The 17751-nt window shown below is 35.4% G+C and overlaps 1 protein-coding gene across 1 annotated transcript in view; it reads left to right on the top strand.

The window, feature by feature from the left end:
- Positions 1 to 17751, top strand: part of PRIMA1 (proline rich membrane anchor 1) — a 103956-nt gene that overhangs the window by 60503 nt on the left and 25702 nt on the right. Inside the window, exon 4 of the mRNA XM_031952329.1 lies at positions 7802 to 7931. Within this exon, the coding sequence (XP_031808189.1) occupies positions 7802 to 7931 (130 nt within the window). The remainder of the gene's footprint in view (positions 1 to 7801; positions 7932 to 17751) is intronic.

Below are 17751 nucleotides of genomic sequence, written 5' to 3'. Positions count from 1 at the left end.
ACCCAGAGTTCTTCTGTTAAAGCAAATCTGTGAAGTAGGGAGTGTGAGTATTGTCTCATTGTAGAGGTGAAGAACCTGGACATCAAAAAGAGCAAGTTACATACCTTGGTCACATGAATCACAAGAAGCACCACATAAGTGATCTTTCCTATAAAGAAAATCTAGCTTTGAGATTGTTTCATTTAACAAATATTTCCATTCTGCTAAATACAAAGGGGATTGCATTGTGTTGATCAGTGTTTTGGGTGCTGAATTCAAACAATGCCCCATTTTGCCCATGCTTTCACCAATATGTGTTACTTCTCTGCCATGAAGGAAAGTTTTTCTTCATCTTTCATGAGCAGATTTACATAAAAGTTTCTGTGGCCTGAAAAATCCATCATTTTTTGACTCCTGACATTTTCATTGGCTGTCCCCATGCCTGAAATTCTTGCTCTTCTCTTCTCTAACTCCACTATCCTTAGTTTCCTTGAAATTTCCTTTAAGTGCCACTTTCTGCAAAAAGTCTCTTCCAGTCATCCTTAATCTTAGTGCCTTCCCTCTGAGCTTATGTCCAATTTATCTTGTCTCTATCTTTTGTGAACAGTTGGTTACATGCTGTTTTCACCATTAGCTTGTGAGCTCCTTGAGAGAAGGGATTATCTTTTACCTTTCTCTGTAGAATTAACTCTCAGCACAAGCATCTTAACACATAATAGTTGTTTAATAAATGCTTTGACTTGACAAAGTCATTAATTTTCTATAATTTACTTTTCTGTGAAGCTAGTAGTTAAAGCAAAGAGAAATTGGCTTCATTGGAAAACCTGTACTTGGAAATGTAATGAAATAGTCAATCAATCCTTCTTCAAGCATGGACTCTACCATGTGCCACACATTGATGGCAGAGAAACAAAAATTCTTGCTTTTGAGGAATTTATATATGGAGATAATATGTACAAAGATAATTATGCATAAAATGTACACAAAATAAATTCAAGAAAACTTAATCTTGTTTGCCTCAGTTTCTTCATCTGTAAAATAAGCCAGAGAAGGAAATAGCAAACAAGTCCAGGATCTTTGCCAAGAAAACTCCAAATGTGGTCATGGAGAAGTTGGACATGATTGAAATGACCAAACAACATCTTTTGTGGAGAGATACTAATAGCTGAGGGGAAATAAGAAATACATGATTTGGGGTATGTGGCATTTGACCTACATCTCATATTTTGTAAGGAAGTCAAAGAGTCTTTGGCCTAATTTATTTTTTCTGAAGCATGAATCCTTTCTATAATATGCCAGGGAGTGTTCATCCAGTTTCCAATTAGAGAGTTCCATTGAGGGGGAACTCCATACTATAAATTCAGCCTAATGCATATTTGGACACCTAGAATCATCCATATAAGGACGACTGTGACATTTGCCAAACTTAGATTGTCAACTTTAGGTTATCATCCTATCACTTGACTCATTACCATATTTGATCTTACCCTCCCAGGCTTTAGAGTAGGGAGTCCTAATGTGGTTTCAATGGACCATCTATAAGTAGATTTCTGAAGATCTTAAAAGAGGAAAAGTTCTTTCACTACTACTTGAAGATAGTGTGACTTTTTCAAGTCTTTCCTTCTCTATATTAATTATTCCTAGTTCTTTCTATTGATTCTCATAAGGCATTATTTTGACTCATCTCAACATCCTGAACACTTTTCTCTGGATGTGATACGGTTTTTCATTGTACCTCTTAAAATATAACAAACAGACAAGGACAGTACTTCAGTTGTCATCAAAATGGGCCAAAGTATAATGAAACTTTCACATCCTTCATTATGGGCCATATAGGTTTTTAAATTGCTGTTATTTTATTAAGGTGTATAAAATTGAGAACCAAAGGAAACATGACAATGAACCTGAAGGAGTGGTATTATGATCACAAAAGACACTGAAGCCTTTCAGTCCTAAAATAGATTATTTCAGAAGTCAATTTAAATTGCTTAAAATTAATTTCCTCTTTCCTGACCTCTTTAAAAAGTTCAACACATGCTAAAAACCACAAGCTAAGACAAGAGAGAATTCTTAGACACATTCTGGGGACTCCAAGCATTATTGAAGCTATAAATAGGAGCTAAAGGGCCACAGGCACCACACTCTCCTTTTGTACCCATGTTTCCCCAGCATGTTGTTGACATTAGTGTCAATGGACATTATAGTCCCTTATATTCAGAAAACAATGGATCTGATTGTACTCGTGCTGGTAATGGGTCAGGAGGGGTGGAAGGAGGAAGAAGGGAGCTATACACTCTTGACATTTTGTTTGCTGAGTTTGGATTTTTGCCATGGACATTTAGCATTGAGTTACTGATGATAAAATGTCTAGCTGAGGATGAAATGATATGGTCTAGGTCCATTAAGGAAATTATGGGAAATGTTTCCTTGCATCTCCGTAAAAGTTCTAATTCATTGTCTCATGGTATAGAGGTTACCCTAGGTTCTTGAATGCAAACATAACATTTCTGGTAGAGCTTAATAACCTGGAATTTTTTGAACACATAGGGGTCTGGAGTTGTATTTTTTTGTCCATTATCTGAGGATCAAATTAGCTAAACTCAGAGAGACTGATTAGTATAAGACTGGCCATAACCACTTTTTAATAGAAATAAATTTTATTGATATTTTATTTCTATTGATATTTTTGTTTTTATGTCACCCTAATTTGCCCCTGTGTTTTTTTTCTTTCTTCTCCAGAGAGTGATCTCTTATAACAGATTTTTTCCTCAAAAAAGAATAGGAAAAAGTAGAGAGAAAAAATTAATGTACCATTTCATACACTGAAAAAACTGACAGTACATTGTCAGCATTGTACACTTGCAGGCCCCTTACCTCTATAAGGGAGTAGGGTGAGGCATCTACTCATTTCCCTTCTTTAGAGGGCCAAGTTTGTTCATTGTAATTTCTCAATATCTATTTTGAATTGTTTTGTTCTTTCCATTTATATTGTTGTAATCGTATATATTGTTTTCTTGGTTCTGCTTACTTTGACTTGCATTAAGTTCTATAAGTTGTTCCTTGTTTCTCTGTATCCATTATATTCATTGTTTCTTATGGCGTAGTAATATTCTGTTACATCCATATATCACAATTTCATTAGTTATTCCTCCTTCTATGGGCTTTACTTTTATTTTAGTTCTTTGCTACTACAAAAAATGCTGCTATAAATTAAATATGTGAGTGCATATGAAAGTTTCCCCCCTTTTTGTAGCTGCCTTGATATATGAAAACCATATAATCTTTCAATAAAAGGCTAAATACACTTTAGTAATATTATCCTCATAATTTCAAATTGCTTCTCAGAATGTTTCTACTAAATCACAGATCACTACCAATATGTTAGTATTCCTGTCTTTCCACAGCTTCTTCAACACTGAGTATTTCCATTTTCTGTTATCTTTGTCAATATGTTGGATATGAGGTAAAATCTCAGGGTGATTTTAATATGTATTTGTTTTATTACCTGTGACTTAGAGCATTCTTCCATATGATTGTTAATAGTTTGTAATTCTTTTGAGAATTGTTTATTTTATTCTTTGACTACCCTTTTGGCCGCTAGATGGAATAATATGCTTACTTATTGTGCAGATAACTTCTTAGCTGTATGTCCCTGGAGCAATCATTTAATCTTTGCCTCAGTTTGTTCAATTATAAATGGGGATGTAATAGAATCCCCTCTCAGAGTTGTGAAGATCAAAGGAAATAATATTTATAAGGTACTTAGCACAGTGCTTGAACATAGTAAGCACTTAAAAAATGCTTTTTTCCTTCCTCCCCATCTTCCCCTTTGACCATTTTCTACAGGAGAATGATTTTTTAAAGTTGCGAATGTTTCTGTTATTTCTCTATAAATCTTGGGTGCCAATTCTTAATTCAAAGAATTTGATAAAGATTTTCCCCCATATTAAATCATTTCTCTTCTTCTCCTGAGTGCATTAACTTGTCACAAGGTGTTTTAAGTTTAGATAATCAAAATTTTTAATTTAATCTTGCATAATTATTTCCCTCCTTTAGTAAGAATTCCTCATCTACATAAGTTGTGAAAATCATATGAATTGCTATTTTTCTGATTGTTTTCTGATATTTAGGTTACATATCCAATTTTTTTATTATAGCTTTTTAGTTATAGAATATATGCATGGGTAATTTTTCAACACTGACCCTTGAAAAATCTTCTGTTCCTACTTTCCCCCTCCTTCCCCTCACCTCCTCCCCTAGATTATCCATTTTGATTTTATTGTAGAATATGGCAAAAGATATTGGTCTAAGCTTAATTCTACCAGACTGAGCCCATTTCCCTTTTTTTTTTTTTTAATGTGTTGTTATTTTTGGAGAACCAATTGTTTTTTTTTTAAATAATTATAACTTTTTATTGACAGAACCCATGCCTGGGTAATTTTTTACAACATTATTTCTTGCACTGGCTTCTGTTCCGACTTTTCCCCTCCCTCCCTCCACCCCCTCCCCCAGATGGCAAACAGTCCTATATCTGTTAAATATGTCACAGAATATCCTAGAAGCAATATATGTGTGCAGAACCCAACAGTTCTCTTGTTGTACAAAAAGATTTGGATTCAGAAGGTAAAAATAACCCTGGAAGAAAAACAAAAATGCAAACAGTTTACATTCATTTCCCACTGTTCTTTATTTGGGTGTAGCTGCTTCTGTCCATCATTGATCAGTTGAAACTGAGTTAGATCTTCTCTTTGTCAAAGAAATCCACTTCCATCAGAATACATCCTCATACAGTATTGTTGTTGAAGTATATAATGATCTCCTGGTTCTTCCCATTTCACTTAGCATCAGTTCATGCAAATCTCTCCAAACCTCTTTAGTATTCATCCTGCTGGTTATTTCTTACAGAACAATAATATTCCATAACATTCATATACCACAATTTACCCAACCATTCTCCAATTGATGGGCATCCATTCGTTTTCCAGTTTCTAGCCACTACAAACAGGGCTGCCACAAACATTTTGGCACATACACGTCCCTTTCCCTTCTTTAGTATCTCTTTGGGGTATAAGCCCAGTGGTAGCACTGCTGGATCAAAGGGTGTGCACAGTTTGATAACTTTTTGAGCATAGTTCCAAATTGGTCTCCAGAATGGCTGGATGTATTCACAATTCCACCATGTATCAATGTCACTGTTTTCCCACCTCCCCTCCAACATTCATCATTATTTTTTCCTGTCATCTTAGCCAATCTGACAGGTGTGTAGTGGTATCTAAGAGTTGTCTTAATTTGCATTTCTCTGATCAATAGTGATTTGGAACACTCTTTTATATGAGTGGAAAAAGTTTCAATTTCATTCTCTGAAAATTGTCTGTTCATATCCTTTGACCATTTATCAATTGGAGAATTGAGCGCATCACTCTTGAAGACACTACCAATAAAAGGACTTAGGGAAGAGGGGTGCCCACAGGAATGAAATCATAGATCCTAGAAGTAATGCAGTATTTCCCTGATACCTCCCAATTTAATTTATCTCTTCAATGCCCTGGGAAGCTAAATAATAAATAAGGACCCATTTTAAAGATAAGACCAAAGCAGTGAGGTAGAAACTTAGTTCTTTTCAACATGTATTTATTTAATGCCCTCTGTGGACAAAATACTTGGGATACAAAGTCAAAGATTTTAAAAATCCCTTCTCTCCAAGACCTTACACATTTATAAGTGATAAAATGTATAAACAGATTAGTACAACCAAGATAATTTAAGGATAAAAATACTGGAAACTAGGAATGTAAGGAAATGTGTCCTATAGGAGTCAGTACCTGAGCTGAATTTTGAAAGAAACAAAGGAATTTTATAAATAAAAATGAGGGGAAAAGTGAGGTATTGGGGGAGGGAGGTATGCAGAAATTTGTTTATAATAAGTTATGGAAGTTAATTAAATGTCAGGTTTAAGGAATTCCAAACAAGATAGCTAGATTAGACAAGAGAATATTTAAAGAGAAGTAATAAGTCTGGAAAAGTAGTCTGCAACCAGACTGTGGAAGGCTTTGAATTCCTGACAAATGAGTTTGTGTTTTATCCCATAGTACTGTGAGTTGGATTTTTGAGTAGGTGAATGACATAGTCTCTTCTCAAGGAGCTTACAGATTAATGGAGACAATGATTTGAGGAGGAATGGACTGCTTTTAGCTGAGGGAAACCAGTGGAAGCTTCAGGAGGATAAGGTACTTGAACTGTGCCTTGAAAAAGAATTTCCTTTTTATCAATGCCACTTAAGACAAGCCATTTACGTGCTCTGGTTATCAGGTTCCTTAAGAACAAATGATGCTCAATTAGTTGATTTTTAGGTCTTTTTTTTTTTTTCAGTTCTGAGAAGAATTTAAACACGTATGCATAAGGAAGAGCTCAGGGGTATAGATTGCAGCCTGCTTGTAATTCCTGAAAGTGGAAAAAGAATGAAATGAGCAAACAGAAAGTCAGCATGTCTGATGGATAGGGCATTGGACTTGGAATCTGCACCATGTAGCTTTAAATCTCACCACTAAATCTTACTGTATGAGCTCTTCTCTTCATGACTAATCTCTTTGAGAAAGCAGTCCATATTGACCTTTTTGTCCTTACTCTCTTCTATTAAGAGTAATCTCTGTAATCTAGCTTCTTATCTGTTCATTCAACAGAAACTGTCTTCTCCTAAGGGCACGTCTACTGGCATTTTCCTCCATTGACATCCTTCTTGACCTCTATGCAGTATCTGATTGTTCATGACTTTTTCCTCTTGAATGACCACATGAGCCGTCCCTTCCAACTTGATAGTCTCTCAGACAATATTGTTCTTTTTCGTTTTGGAGGAATGGTGGTGATATAATAACAAGAACACTTGGTTAAGAGGACCTGGGTGTGACTTTGGGCAAATCATAACTTTTCTGAACTTGTGACCTTGTTTATTAAAGTGAAATAGTTAGACAGATGGGCTTTAAAGGTGTCTAGCTTTCTGACCTCCCCTAGGGTCAAGCACAATATCAGGCACCTAATCAGTGCTTGTTATTAGGTAGAATGGTAGACCTGGCATCAGGAAGACCTGAGTCCAAATCTAGCTGCAGACTCTTATTAGCTGTGGATATTTTGCAAGACACTTAACACTTCTGTCTCAAGTTTCTTCAGCTGAAAATGGGGATAACAGTAGCATCTCCCTCACAAGGTTGTTATGAGGATTAAATGAGATGATAATTGTAAAAGTCTTGGCATATTTCCTGGCGTATCTAGTCACTGTATAAATGTTATATATTGTTATTGTAATTAAATCTGTCGAACTGAATTTCCCAGTGTTGTTTTTCTTTTTTCTTACATTCCTCATCCATTCCCAAAGTATCAATATGCAGTTTTCATCTTGTTGTTTCAGCTATCCACCTCAGCTCCAAATGAATTGAATTTAATGCTTGAACAAAGAGAATTTAAAATGTGGGGATGCAATATTTTCATGGAAAATCAAACGGGTGCCATTAATGACCTCATGCTGAGAATAAATTGTTAGTGATGTGATGTTTAACCTCTGATCTGAGCTAACTGTTCTCTGATGCAGAGCAGGACTAATTGAAAAATGGCCAATGATGTCATCTATTGCATAGCATGGACATTAAAGCATGACTAACCCAGAGCTCAGGAGAGCTGATGGCTTCCAAATGAGATCTTTTGAATACATTTTTTTGCCCCTGCTCTTTGACAGCACAGTGAACGATAGTTTGCAAATGAAGCTCACCATGGGCTGCTTACTCAACGCGAGCTTAATTAACCATGTTCTCTCCCTGTATCTTTCTTATAGCTCCTAACTCTACCTCGTGTCCTGCTGAAGAACCCTGGTGGTCAGGCTTGGTCATTATCATTGCAGTATGCTGTGCCACACTCGTGTTTCTGGTTGTCATTGTCATCATTTGTTACAAAGCTATAAAGAGGTAAGATTGTAAACTGTCTCCCTCTTTAATCTCAAATAACACCATCCCATCTCCAACCTGGTAAGAAATTTCTTTGTGGACCAATGAGAAATTCTCCTCCTCCCCCCTTTTTACAGTTTTGAGTTCCAAATTCTGTCCTTTCACTCCTCACTCCAAAACAGTAAACAATCTGATCTAGTTATACATGTGCAATAATGTAAAATATGTTCTTGAACAGGAATTTCTTTGCATGTCCCCAAAAGTTATGACATGATGTTCTCTGCCCCTATCGGTGGGGATATAGGATCTAATTTAATAGCATATCAGTATTTACAAGTAAAGACAGCATAATCAGTCACCTTTCAGGGGAATCACATATCAGTTTCAAATCCCAGCTTTTGATACTTATTAGCTTATATGGATGTGGTCAAGTTAATTACTATACTGGGCAAGTTAGTTAATTATATGACCCTCAGGTTTCTCATCTATGAAATGGGAAGAATCATATGTGAAATGGGGAGAGGCTTAACCACACCTTACTTCCCATGATTATTTTGCTAATAAATGTTGAAGCATTATAGAAATTGTGGTTATTTTCTGAAATAAAATAGGTCGTGTATGTTAAACACTTTGTAAACATTTCATTTAAACAGGAATCCCACTTTTGGATTTGGGCATAAACCCAAGGAAGTCAAAGACAGAAAGGTTTCTTAGACAGCAAAGTGTTTTTTTGTGGTAGAAAAAGGAACTGGGAACAAAGTTGAGTGTGTAAACATATTGGAAACTTTGAGGGATGATTCACAGATGTGGTTCATTAACATACTGGAACATTATTGTGATATAAGAAAGCATGAATATTAAGGATTCGGGGAAATATGGGTAGACTGACACGAACTGATACAAGAGCAAAGTAAGCAGAAGCAGGAAAATGGTGACTTCCAATAAATATGACAATGTAAATAGAGGGGACTATAAAATGAAACTGAACATTGTGTAATTATAAAGGTTGTCCCAGAGAAGAAAGGAGAAAATGTAACCCCTTTCTTTCATTGAAGTTGAAGAAGAGGGAAGACTGTGAGTGTGCTATTTCCTATGTTTTCAGAGATGGTCAAAGCATCAATACCATTGGCAGAATTTTTTTTTTAAATTTTTTTCCAAAGCTCACTGATTAGAAGGGGAAGGCAATGTAATAGAGAGCCAAATGAACTCAGATCTCCATAGTGTAATTAAAGAATTGGCAATTGTGATTCCAAGGATTGCTGTCAGTGTTCTTTGAGAAATCATCAATAATGGCAAAGGTCCTAGAAAACTGGAAATGGGAAAATGTTATCCATCTTTAACGATCCCTCTCTTTTACAAGCACTTGGTCTGTGCGTTTTAAGACATAATTCTGTATCAGAGTTATGCATGATCTATTCTTGTTCCATACTATTGAATTTGTCTGTAAAGGCAAGGACTATTTATTTAGTCTTCTCTCACATGTCTGTCCTGTGTTTGAAGTCTCATGAAAGGTGAGATTCTTTCTTCACTTGTTACAGAATGTAACCTGAATACTCAGAGGAAGGATAGAGACAAAAATTTATTAATTAAACTTCCACTATACCAGGCTCTGTGCAAATACTATTTCAATTGGTTCTCACAACAAGCCTAGGAAGTAAATAATTTCATTTTTATCCTTATTTTACAGTTGAGGAAATTAAGGCAAGCAGAGGTCAAATAATGTGCCAAAGTTCACACATCTAGTAAATGTCCATGGCTATATTTGAACTCAGGGGTACAATAAAGTCTGGAAGTCCAGGAATTTTGGCTCAAATTCAGGATCTGGCCTAAGTAAAGGCTCTTATTTAACTCTTCTGAATCTCAGTTTCCTCGATCATGACAACAGTATTTGAGCTACCTGTATGACAGAATTTTAAGGAAAGACTTGTTCCAGCTCTCAGCATCTAGGCATAGTAGATTTTTAGGCAGCCAGGTGGCTCAGTGCATAGTACTAGCCTTGGTGCTAGGAAGGTGATCTTAAATCCTGCCTCCAGCACAAGTTCCCTTATAATTTCTGTCTGACTCAAATTCCCTCAACTGGAAAATGGGGATAAGAGCACCTATCTCATGGGGTTGTTGTGGAGATCAACTGACTTGACATATGTAAAGAGTTTATTATTATTGTATGAGGGTTTTTCCCAGGCAACCTTTTGACTAAGATGACATTTTGGCCAAGAGGAGTGCTCAGCAGTACTTCAGAGAATGAATAACTCTTCTTTCTTTGCTGACAAAGAATTCTCTGGCTCCATTCTTTGGCAGAAAGTATACTGATGCTGTCTGGCTGTGTTTTTTATAGTGGATATTTGATTCTTTTTTTCCTAACTTGGATACAGCTTGGGAAGTTAAATGAACACCACCAAGCTGAGGCCATTAATTCTGCTGTTTCTGACCTGAACATGCAGTTTCACATCTCATAAAATTAAGTCTAAACTCCGGTTGATAGCAGTGTCAGCTTACTGGGCCTCGTTTTGGCCAGAGATAATCAAGAGATTGTTTGCTCTAATTGCATATATTTAGGGAATTGCCAGCCACTGAATTTATAGTGCAAAAAAAAAAAATGTTGGCTCACAGTAAATATAAATATCAATATACTATAATGTTAATAGCATTAATATAATGATGACAGTGCTGCAAATTTGTTCTTCTAAGATTTAAATTAACCAGATCTATTTGGCTAAGCCCAATGTCTCTTGTTGATATTAGAATCCAGAAGAATATATCCAAGTCATTTTCAAGACTGGCTGAGCTTCAACTCTTAAGGACATTAAAAGTCAAGATCAATTCAAAATCTAGCCATTGAACATTAACTGCTGAAGAATGTGTGGCATCTGAGGGCAATGGTGATATAAAGAATTTTAATTTGACATGCTATGTGGCCAAATGGGTCTTATGGAGATTCTGTAAAAACAAAACAAAAACTAGGAAGAAAAAGACAGAGAGGCAGCAAGTTGTTCAAAGTCAACTGGCCTTTGTATTAAGGGCTGTAGGTTTAAATTCTAGTTCCAACTCCTTATTATTTGTATATCCAAACAAAGCACATCAGCTTATTAACCATTGCTTTAACTACTCTTTATAATGAAAGGCTCATACTAAATTATCTCAAAGATTTCTTCTAGTTCTATATCCTCTGATCCTGTTAATTTCTTGTTTTAGAATAGTATTTTTCCAATTACATGTAAAGATAATTTTCAACATTCCTCCTTTCCCCAAAATAGCAAGCAATCTGATGTAGGTTATGCATGTACAATCATTTCCATATTAGTCATTTTGTGAAAGAAAAATCAGAACAAAGGGAAATAACCAAGAGGAAAGAAAAAGCAAACAAAAAAAGGTGAAAATACTATGCTTTGATCCATATTCAATCTTCATAGTTCTTTCTCTTCAGGCAGATAGATATTTTCAATACCAGATACTGTTAATTTCAACATTTTTAGAGTAAATGTGTGACTTCTGATTCCAAATTCAATTCTTCTCTTCTGTACTATGGTGTTTTCTCCCTAACTAGGTGGTAAGCTTTCTAAGAAGAAGAGAACAGGCACAAAGTATTTTGTTTTTCTTTTTTGTGTCTTCCTCTGCTCCAAGCAATAATGCTTAATATGATGTTCTGCATCAAATAGGTGTCGACCATTGCTATGATCCTGTGAAATGTCTTGACCCAGCTTATAAATAAAATTCCACTTTTGAAATACCCTTTTTGATGTTAACTAACTACTCTATTGCCAGTCCATAGAATTTAAAATACAATTCACACTGAGTCTCTGAGTCAGAAGGAATCTAGGAAAGTACTAGAATAATCTTTACTTGAACAAGAAACTTAGCTAGTGGTCAAGCAGTTATTGTTCAAGACCTTCTGTGTGATCATTAGGCAACAAATACCTTTGACTTTGAGATAACTGTTAAGAAGTATTCTGCCTCAATCTGACTTTTTTCCAACTTCCTTTCATTCTTCCTTATTCTGACATTTGGGAAATGAGCAGAACAAAATCTAATTTCTTTTCCAAGTGGGAGAGATAAATATTTACCATTTGGCAAATTTACACACACACACACACACACACACACACACACACACACACACATACACACACCCATTATCCCTTTTGACACACTGTATTTGTTCATAAACACTCTTTGCTCTGTTAAGAGATATAGAAGTGATCTTAGTTCTGATATTCTCCACTGAAATGAGCTTTGTAATGTTTCCCTGTCAATTGTATTGACCCATTCTCAGGAGGGAAGACCTGCTTAGGTCTTGTGCAAAGTGAGAAGTTTCATCAATTATATTTTTTTGTTCATCTAGAAGAGATGAACGTGTAGCTTTTTTTCTCTGCTGACAAACAGCTTTTTCCCTTAGGTCATAGGCATATTTCATCCCATATCCAGCCAGAGTTACCAGAAATCAGTGGTTGTCTGTGTTTAGGGACTTCATTCTGGCCTTTCTTTGTCTCTTGAAATTGATTTTCTGCTCAACTGTTCAGCATCCATTTAATTATAATTTATAGCCTCTTCTGCTCTTAGGCCAGTAAAGATCTATGGAATATTTTGTCCAATCTTCTTGATCATGAATAACATATAAGAAGAGGATAATAGATTTAGAACTGGGCTTTTGAGACCATCTAGTCCAATTCCTCTTTTTCCAGATGAAGAAATTGGGTCCCAAAAAATGATTTGCCCAAGATCACATAGGTAGCAGAGACAGCATTTGAACCCAAGTTTCCTGACTTCAAAGCCACTGACTACACTTCTCAGGTGAAATAGAGAAATAATTTGAGTGTTGTGTGTATGTGTGTGTGTGTGTGTATGTATGCATCTCTATCTATCTATCTATCTATCTATGAGCTAGGTAGTTCAGTGGATTGGCCTGATGTCAGGAAGACTCCTCTGTCGCCAGATAGAATCAAAAAGAACCAGACATGTCTGCAAACAACTGAACATGTATATAAATCTGTGTGTGTATTACAAATATACTTAATATATTTATAAGAGACATATATATTGTGTATGCATATATATTTGTGTACATACAAAAATATATTTACATATATGTTTACAGATGTATATTTTATGGCATGTTCAATTTATTATACATAGTAAAAATCAGAATTATAATTATAGTTGGGTGACAGATTTTGTCCTAGAGCACTAATATTTAGAGGACACTTACATCATCTGCACTCTATTTGGTAGAAACAACTGAATTTGATTCCTGGTTTGCAGGAATAATTCATTAAAATAGGGAGTTAACAAGTGACAGATTTCATCTTCTATCCCTGGCAGCCATACCATTCTTAAGTTCTGTCTCCTGAGCTCTTAGGATTTTATCCTATAGTTCATAGTATCTTCTTGAGGTCTGGCTCCACAAAAACAACTAAATTTGGCTTATAACTAGATATTAGCATCATTAGTAATAACTCTGGTGAGAACTTAATAAATGATTATTGAATGAATGAATTGTTTTCATTTTATATAAAGATTCTTGGACTAGAATACTTTGTGGGGAGCCTTTTTAAGTTAATGTTGGGTTTATGCTATACTCTAAACTAGTAGTTCTTAACCTTTTTTGTGTGGGATGGCCCCCTTTGACTGGCTGGTAAAGACTTCTCAGATAAATGTTTTTAAATAAATAAAACAATTATAATAAATAATTCCAAATCTAATGTCCTTTCTTGTAGATCAGGGTCCTTGATCCAAGGTCTCTGAACTTGGAAATAGTAATCTTTTATTTGATCCTGAACCTTTACTTACTAATTATTACCAGTTGTCCTGGTGGGATAACTTATCTTATTTGAATCTTATTTCCTCAACTCTAAAATAAAATAAAAATATTTCTACTTCCTCACAAGCTTGTTGTAGAAAAAGTTCTATGCCAACTTTAATGTTATAGAAATTAGTTATTCGTGATGTTAGCATAACTGTTGTGTCTATACCTTCCCCAAAGAGAATTGCTTAGAAATTCCCATTTATTCTGTATAGCACAGCATAGTGCATCATGAGGCATAGGTACAGTGGGAAGAATAAACAGACACAGATGGTTTGGAAAACATGGTAAGTGCATTACACAACTCAAATATTCATGAAAAATGTACTTTTTTGAGAATGAATACTGAATGAAATACTTCACATGTATAAACTACTTCCTCACAGCAGTTTGGAAGCTATGTTAACCCTTTCAGGCAAGCTAATGAGTAATCAGTTAGTCAGGAGGTATTTTAAAAGGTACCTGATATATACTAGGTACTATGCTAGGAGCTAGGATGACAAAGCCTGAAATGAATTAGTACTAATCTTTAAGAGCTTTTTATTTTATCAGAGGAAATAACACATATACAAAAAGTATAAAGTAATGTTATGAGGCAGGTAGGAGGTGATAAGGAAAAACCTTATGTAGAAAACAGCACATAAGCAGACTAGTGAAAAGAAAACTAGGGATTCCAGAAGGTCTCCTTTTAAAAGAGAAAACATTTCCAGGCATGAGAGGTAACCGCTGGAAAGGCATAGACAGTAGGTAGAGTGAAATGTATAAGGAGCTATATGAAAGCCAGTTTGACTGAATCATAGAGTGAGTTTAGAGAAGTTATATATAATAAGCTTAGAAGGGTAAGTTGGGTCCAGGTTGCAATGGACTGTGCATGTCAACAGAAGTGATAAGGTACCAATAGAATTAAATGAGTAAAAGTGTTACATGTTCAGACCTGTGCTTAGTAAAAACATTTTGGCAGATTCTGGAAAATGAATTGGAGCAGAGAGAAATGAGGCAGGGAAACCAGTTATAAGACTATTTTTGATAATGCAAGTGAGCAGTAATGAAGATCCAGACTAATATTGTGGCCATGTGAAAAGGCCACAGTTATAGGAGATATGCTGTGGAGTGGAGATTTGGCAAGTGACTAATCCAGTGGGATAAGGGAGAGTGATGTTACAAACCAGGCCCAGGTAATTAGAAGGATGGCAACCTTAGCAAAGTCAGTGAAGTTTTGGGGAAGCAACATGATAGAATGGGAAGAGCATTGGTTTTAGAACCTGAGTTCAAATCCTGTCTTTAACTTTTACAACCTATATGAATTTTTTTAACCTTTCTGGGTCTCAAGTTCTTCATTTATAAAATGAAGTGATTAAATTAAATGTCCTTAGAGATAATTTCTGACTCTAGAATTGATTAGCATTTAAGTTCAGAAGAAGTTTGAGGGAACAATTTGAGTGAGAAATGCCTCAGGGATATCTACCTCCACGTGCCCAATTGGCAGTTGGTAATGCCATTCTGAAGTTCAATCTAGAGTAGAACTGGAAAAAATAGATTTCAGAATCATCTGCATAAAGATGACAATTAAATCCATGGGAGCTAATGAGGTGACCAAATTTAAACAAACTAATTTAAATAGTAATTTAGTTATCCAGAGAACTTACCATCTGGAAGACAGAGAAAGAGATTTTCAATATAAGAACACACAGTTCATTAGCAGTAAGGAGACATAAATTATATGAAATTAATAATGCTTTTTAATAAGTAAAAGCAAAGAGAAGTAGTCCGTGATGAAAGGAAATGACTTAGGTCTCAATTGATAATGGAATTTCATCCCTTGTATTTTATCTTGTGTACTTGTTTCTTTTCTACTATGGCTGCTAAATAAAATCTGACCTCCGAAATGGGTCCAGGGACTTAGAATCTAGGGGATTTTTAAGATCTCTCAGCAGAGACAGATTCAAATCTCACCTAATAGACTTGGAGAGAAACTGATAACTGTTTTCAAGTATTTGAAGGGTTGTCGTATAGAAGAGAAATTGAGCTATTTCTATTTGGAACTTGAAGCACAAAACATTATTGGTAGAAAGTGTAAAGAGGCAAATTTAAATTCACAAAGTGAAATGTACTTTTTCCAAAGTACTAAATGTCCTTTCACTGGAGAGAGGGAAGAGGAAGGAGGGAGGGGAAGAAAGAGAGGGACAGAAAGAGGGAGAGGGAAAGAGATCCTTAATGAGGATCATTTTCAGAAATTTATGGTCCTAGAGAGTTGCTTAGGCTACTGAGAATTTAAGTGATTTGTTCAGTATCAGATAGCTACTTAGTATCAGAGACAGGATTTGCAACCAGCTCTTCCTCTTTCTGAGACAGATCTCTGTTACATTATGTTGCTACATCAACAGAAATACAAAATATAAGTAATAAATAGGTTGAACTGGAGGTTTGACACAAGGTGGCAATTCAATTCCTTAAGGATCACTAAGACTGGTGGGATGATACTCATCTAGCCACACAAAATTAATTTAAGTAATAAGACAAATTATCTCAATCAACATGAAATTTTGCTCCAGATAAGGATGTTAAATAAAAAAAGGAGAATTACTCAAATAAATCTGTGATCTCATCAATTTTTGAGTTCCCCCAAGCTGTAGAGAGAAACCTATCCTTATTCCCCATCTCATACAACTGTTTTCCATGTCTTTGCAAAAAAATACTATGGGATAGCAATATATGCTAAATTCATATAATCATATGAGAAAATGCAAGAATATAAAGGAAGAAACTAATGGAAAGTACTTAATTCATTATCCCTTGAGGTTAGAAGCAAATTATATTACTGAATTCCATTCATTAAGCATGTATTAGGTGCCTTCTGTGTGCTAGGCATTGGAGTATATTGCCTACCATCTTAGGCTTCACCAGACTGCCAAAAGGAGTCCTTTAGCCCGTGGTACACAGAAAAAAAAAAGATTAAGAATCTCTGACCTAGATAGAAGAATTAAATGAGCAGTTTGGAACTTAAAACTGGCACAGAAATAGGTTACTGTAATGATGGTGACTTCAACCATTTGGAGGTTTGGAACTCTCCCTCCTTCTGCCAAAAGCAGAGGGGATGATGAATTTGTGACTTGCCTCAATGATAATTTCAACCTTCAAAAAGTGGAGGAAGAAACAAAGGGAACTGCTATTCTGATTCTCACCACCAAGGAAGAAGTGTTTTTTGAAGTTGAAATGAAAAAATCCTTGGGGGCAAGAGTTCACTCTAGAGAAGAAAATGAAAGTCATACAGTCTGATATGCACCCCAGATTTTCAGAGAACCGATTTTGAAGGGCTCAAAGAAAGGCTAGATAAGATCCAAAGGCTTCATATGTTGAAGGAAAGGTCAGCCCAAGAGGGACGTGAAGCTCTTAAGTAGGGAATTTTGAAGACTTGAACATAAATTATTCCAATGAGGAGAATAAAACAGAATTGCCCAAGAGAGATCAATGTGGATGCCCAGGGAACCTATCAGCATACTCAGATTTTAAAAAGACATTTTCAGAATAGGGAAGCCAGTGCAAGTAACTAAGAATGAATACAGACAAGGAGAATGATTCTGTAAAAATCAGATGGGGAATTTTAAAACCCAGAATGAGCTGAGACTGATGATCAATCCTAAAGACAAAATTGGGGATTATTGAGTTTTTTAAAGCTATATTAAGAAAAGGGTCAAATGAGGTGTGAGATTACTAACTACAATGATAGGTGGGCAACAATGGGAGGTTGATGCACTCAACTCTTAATTGGCTTTTTTTTTTCTTCTTTTCACTTTTGAACTTAGAAGTATTGACAACAAAATCATAGTTGAGATTATAACTCAAAGTAAATGAAGGGATAACCAGGCAATATCTTGCCACCCAAAATTAATTCAAGTGACTAGACACATTATTTCAATCAACATTTCTTAAGGGCCCTTGAATACTAAAAAGAACTGGTATGCATAATTATTGACTGCTATTAATGGTCTTTAAAAAGTCTCAGAGAAAGGGAAAGTTAACACTATTGAAAAAAACCAATGTCCT

This window comes from Sarcophilus harrisii, chromosome 2, assembly GCF_902635505.1.
Source record: "Sarcophilus harrisii chromosome 2, mSarHar1.11, whole genome shotgun sequence".
Classification (NCBI taxonomy): Eukaryota; Metazoa; Chordata; class Mammalia; order Dasyuromorphia; family Dasyuridae; genus Sarcophilus; species Sarcophilus harrisii.
This window is presented reverse-complemented; position numbering and strand designations above follow the sequence as displayed.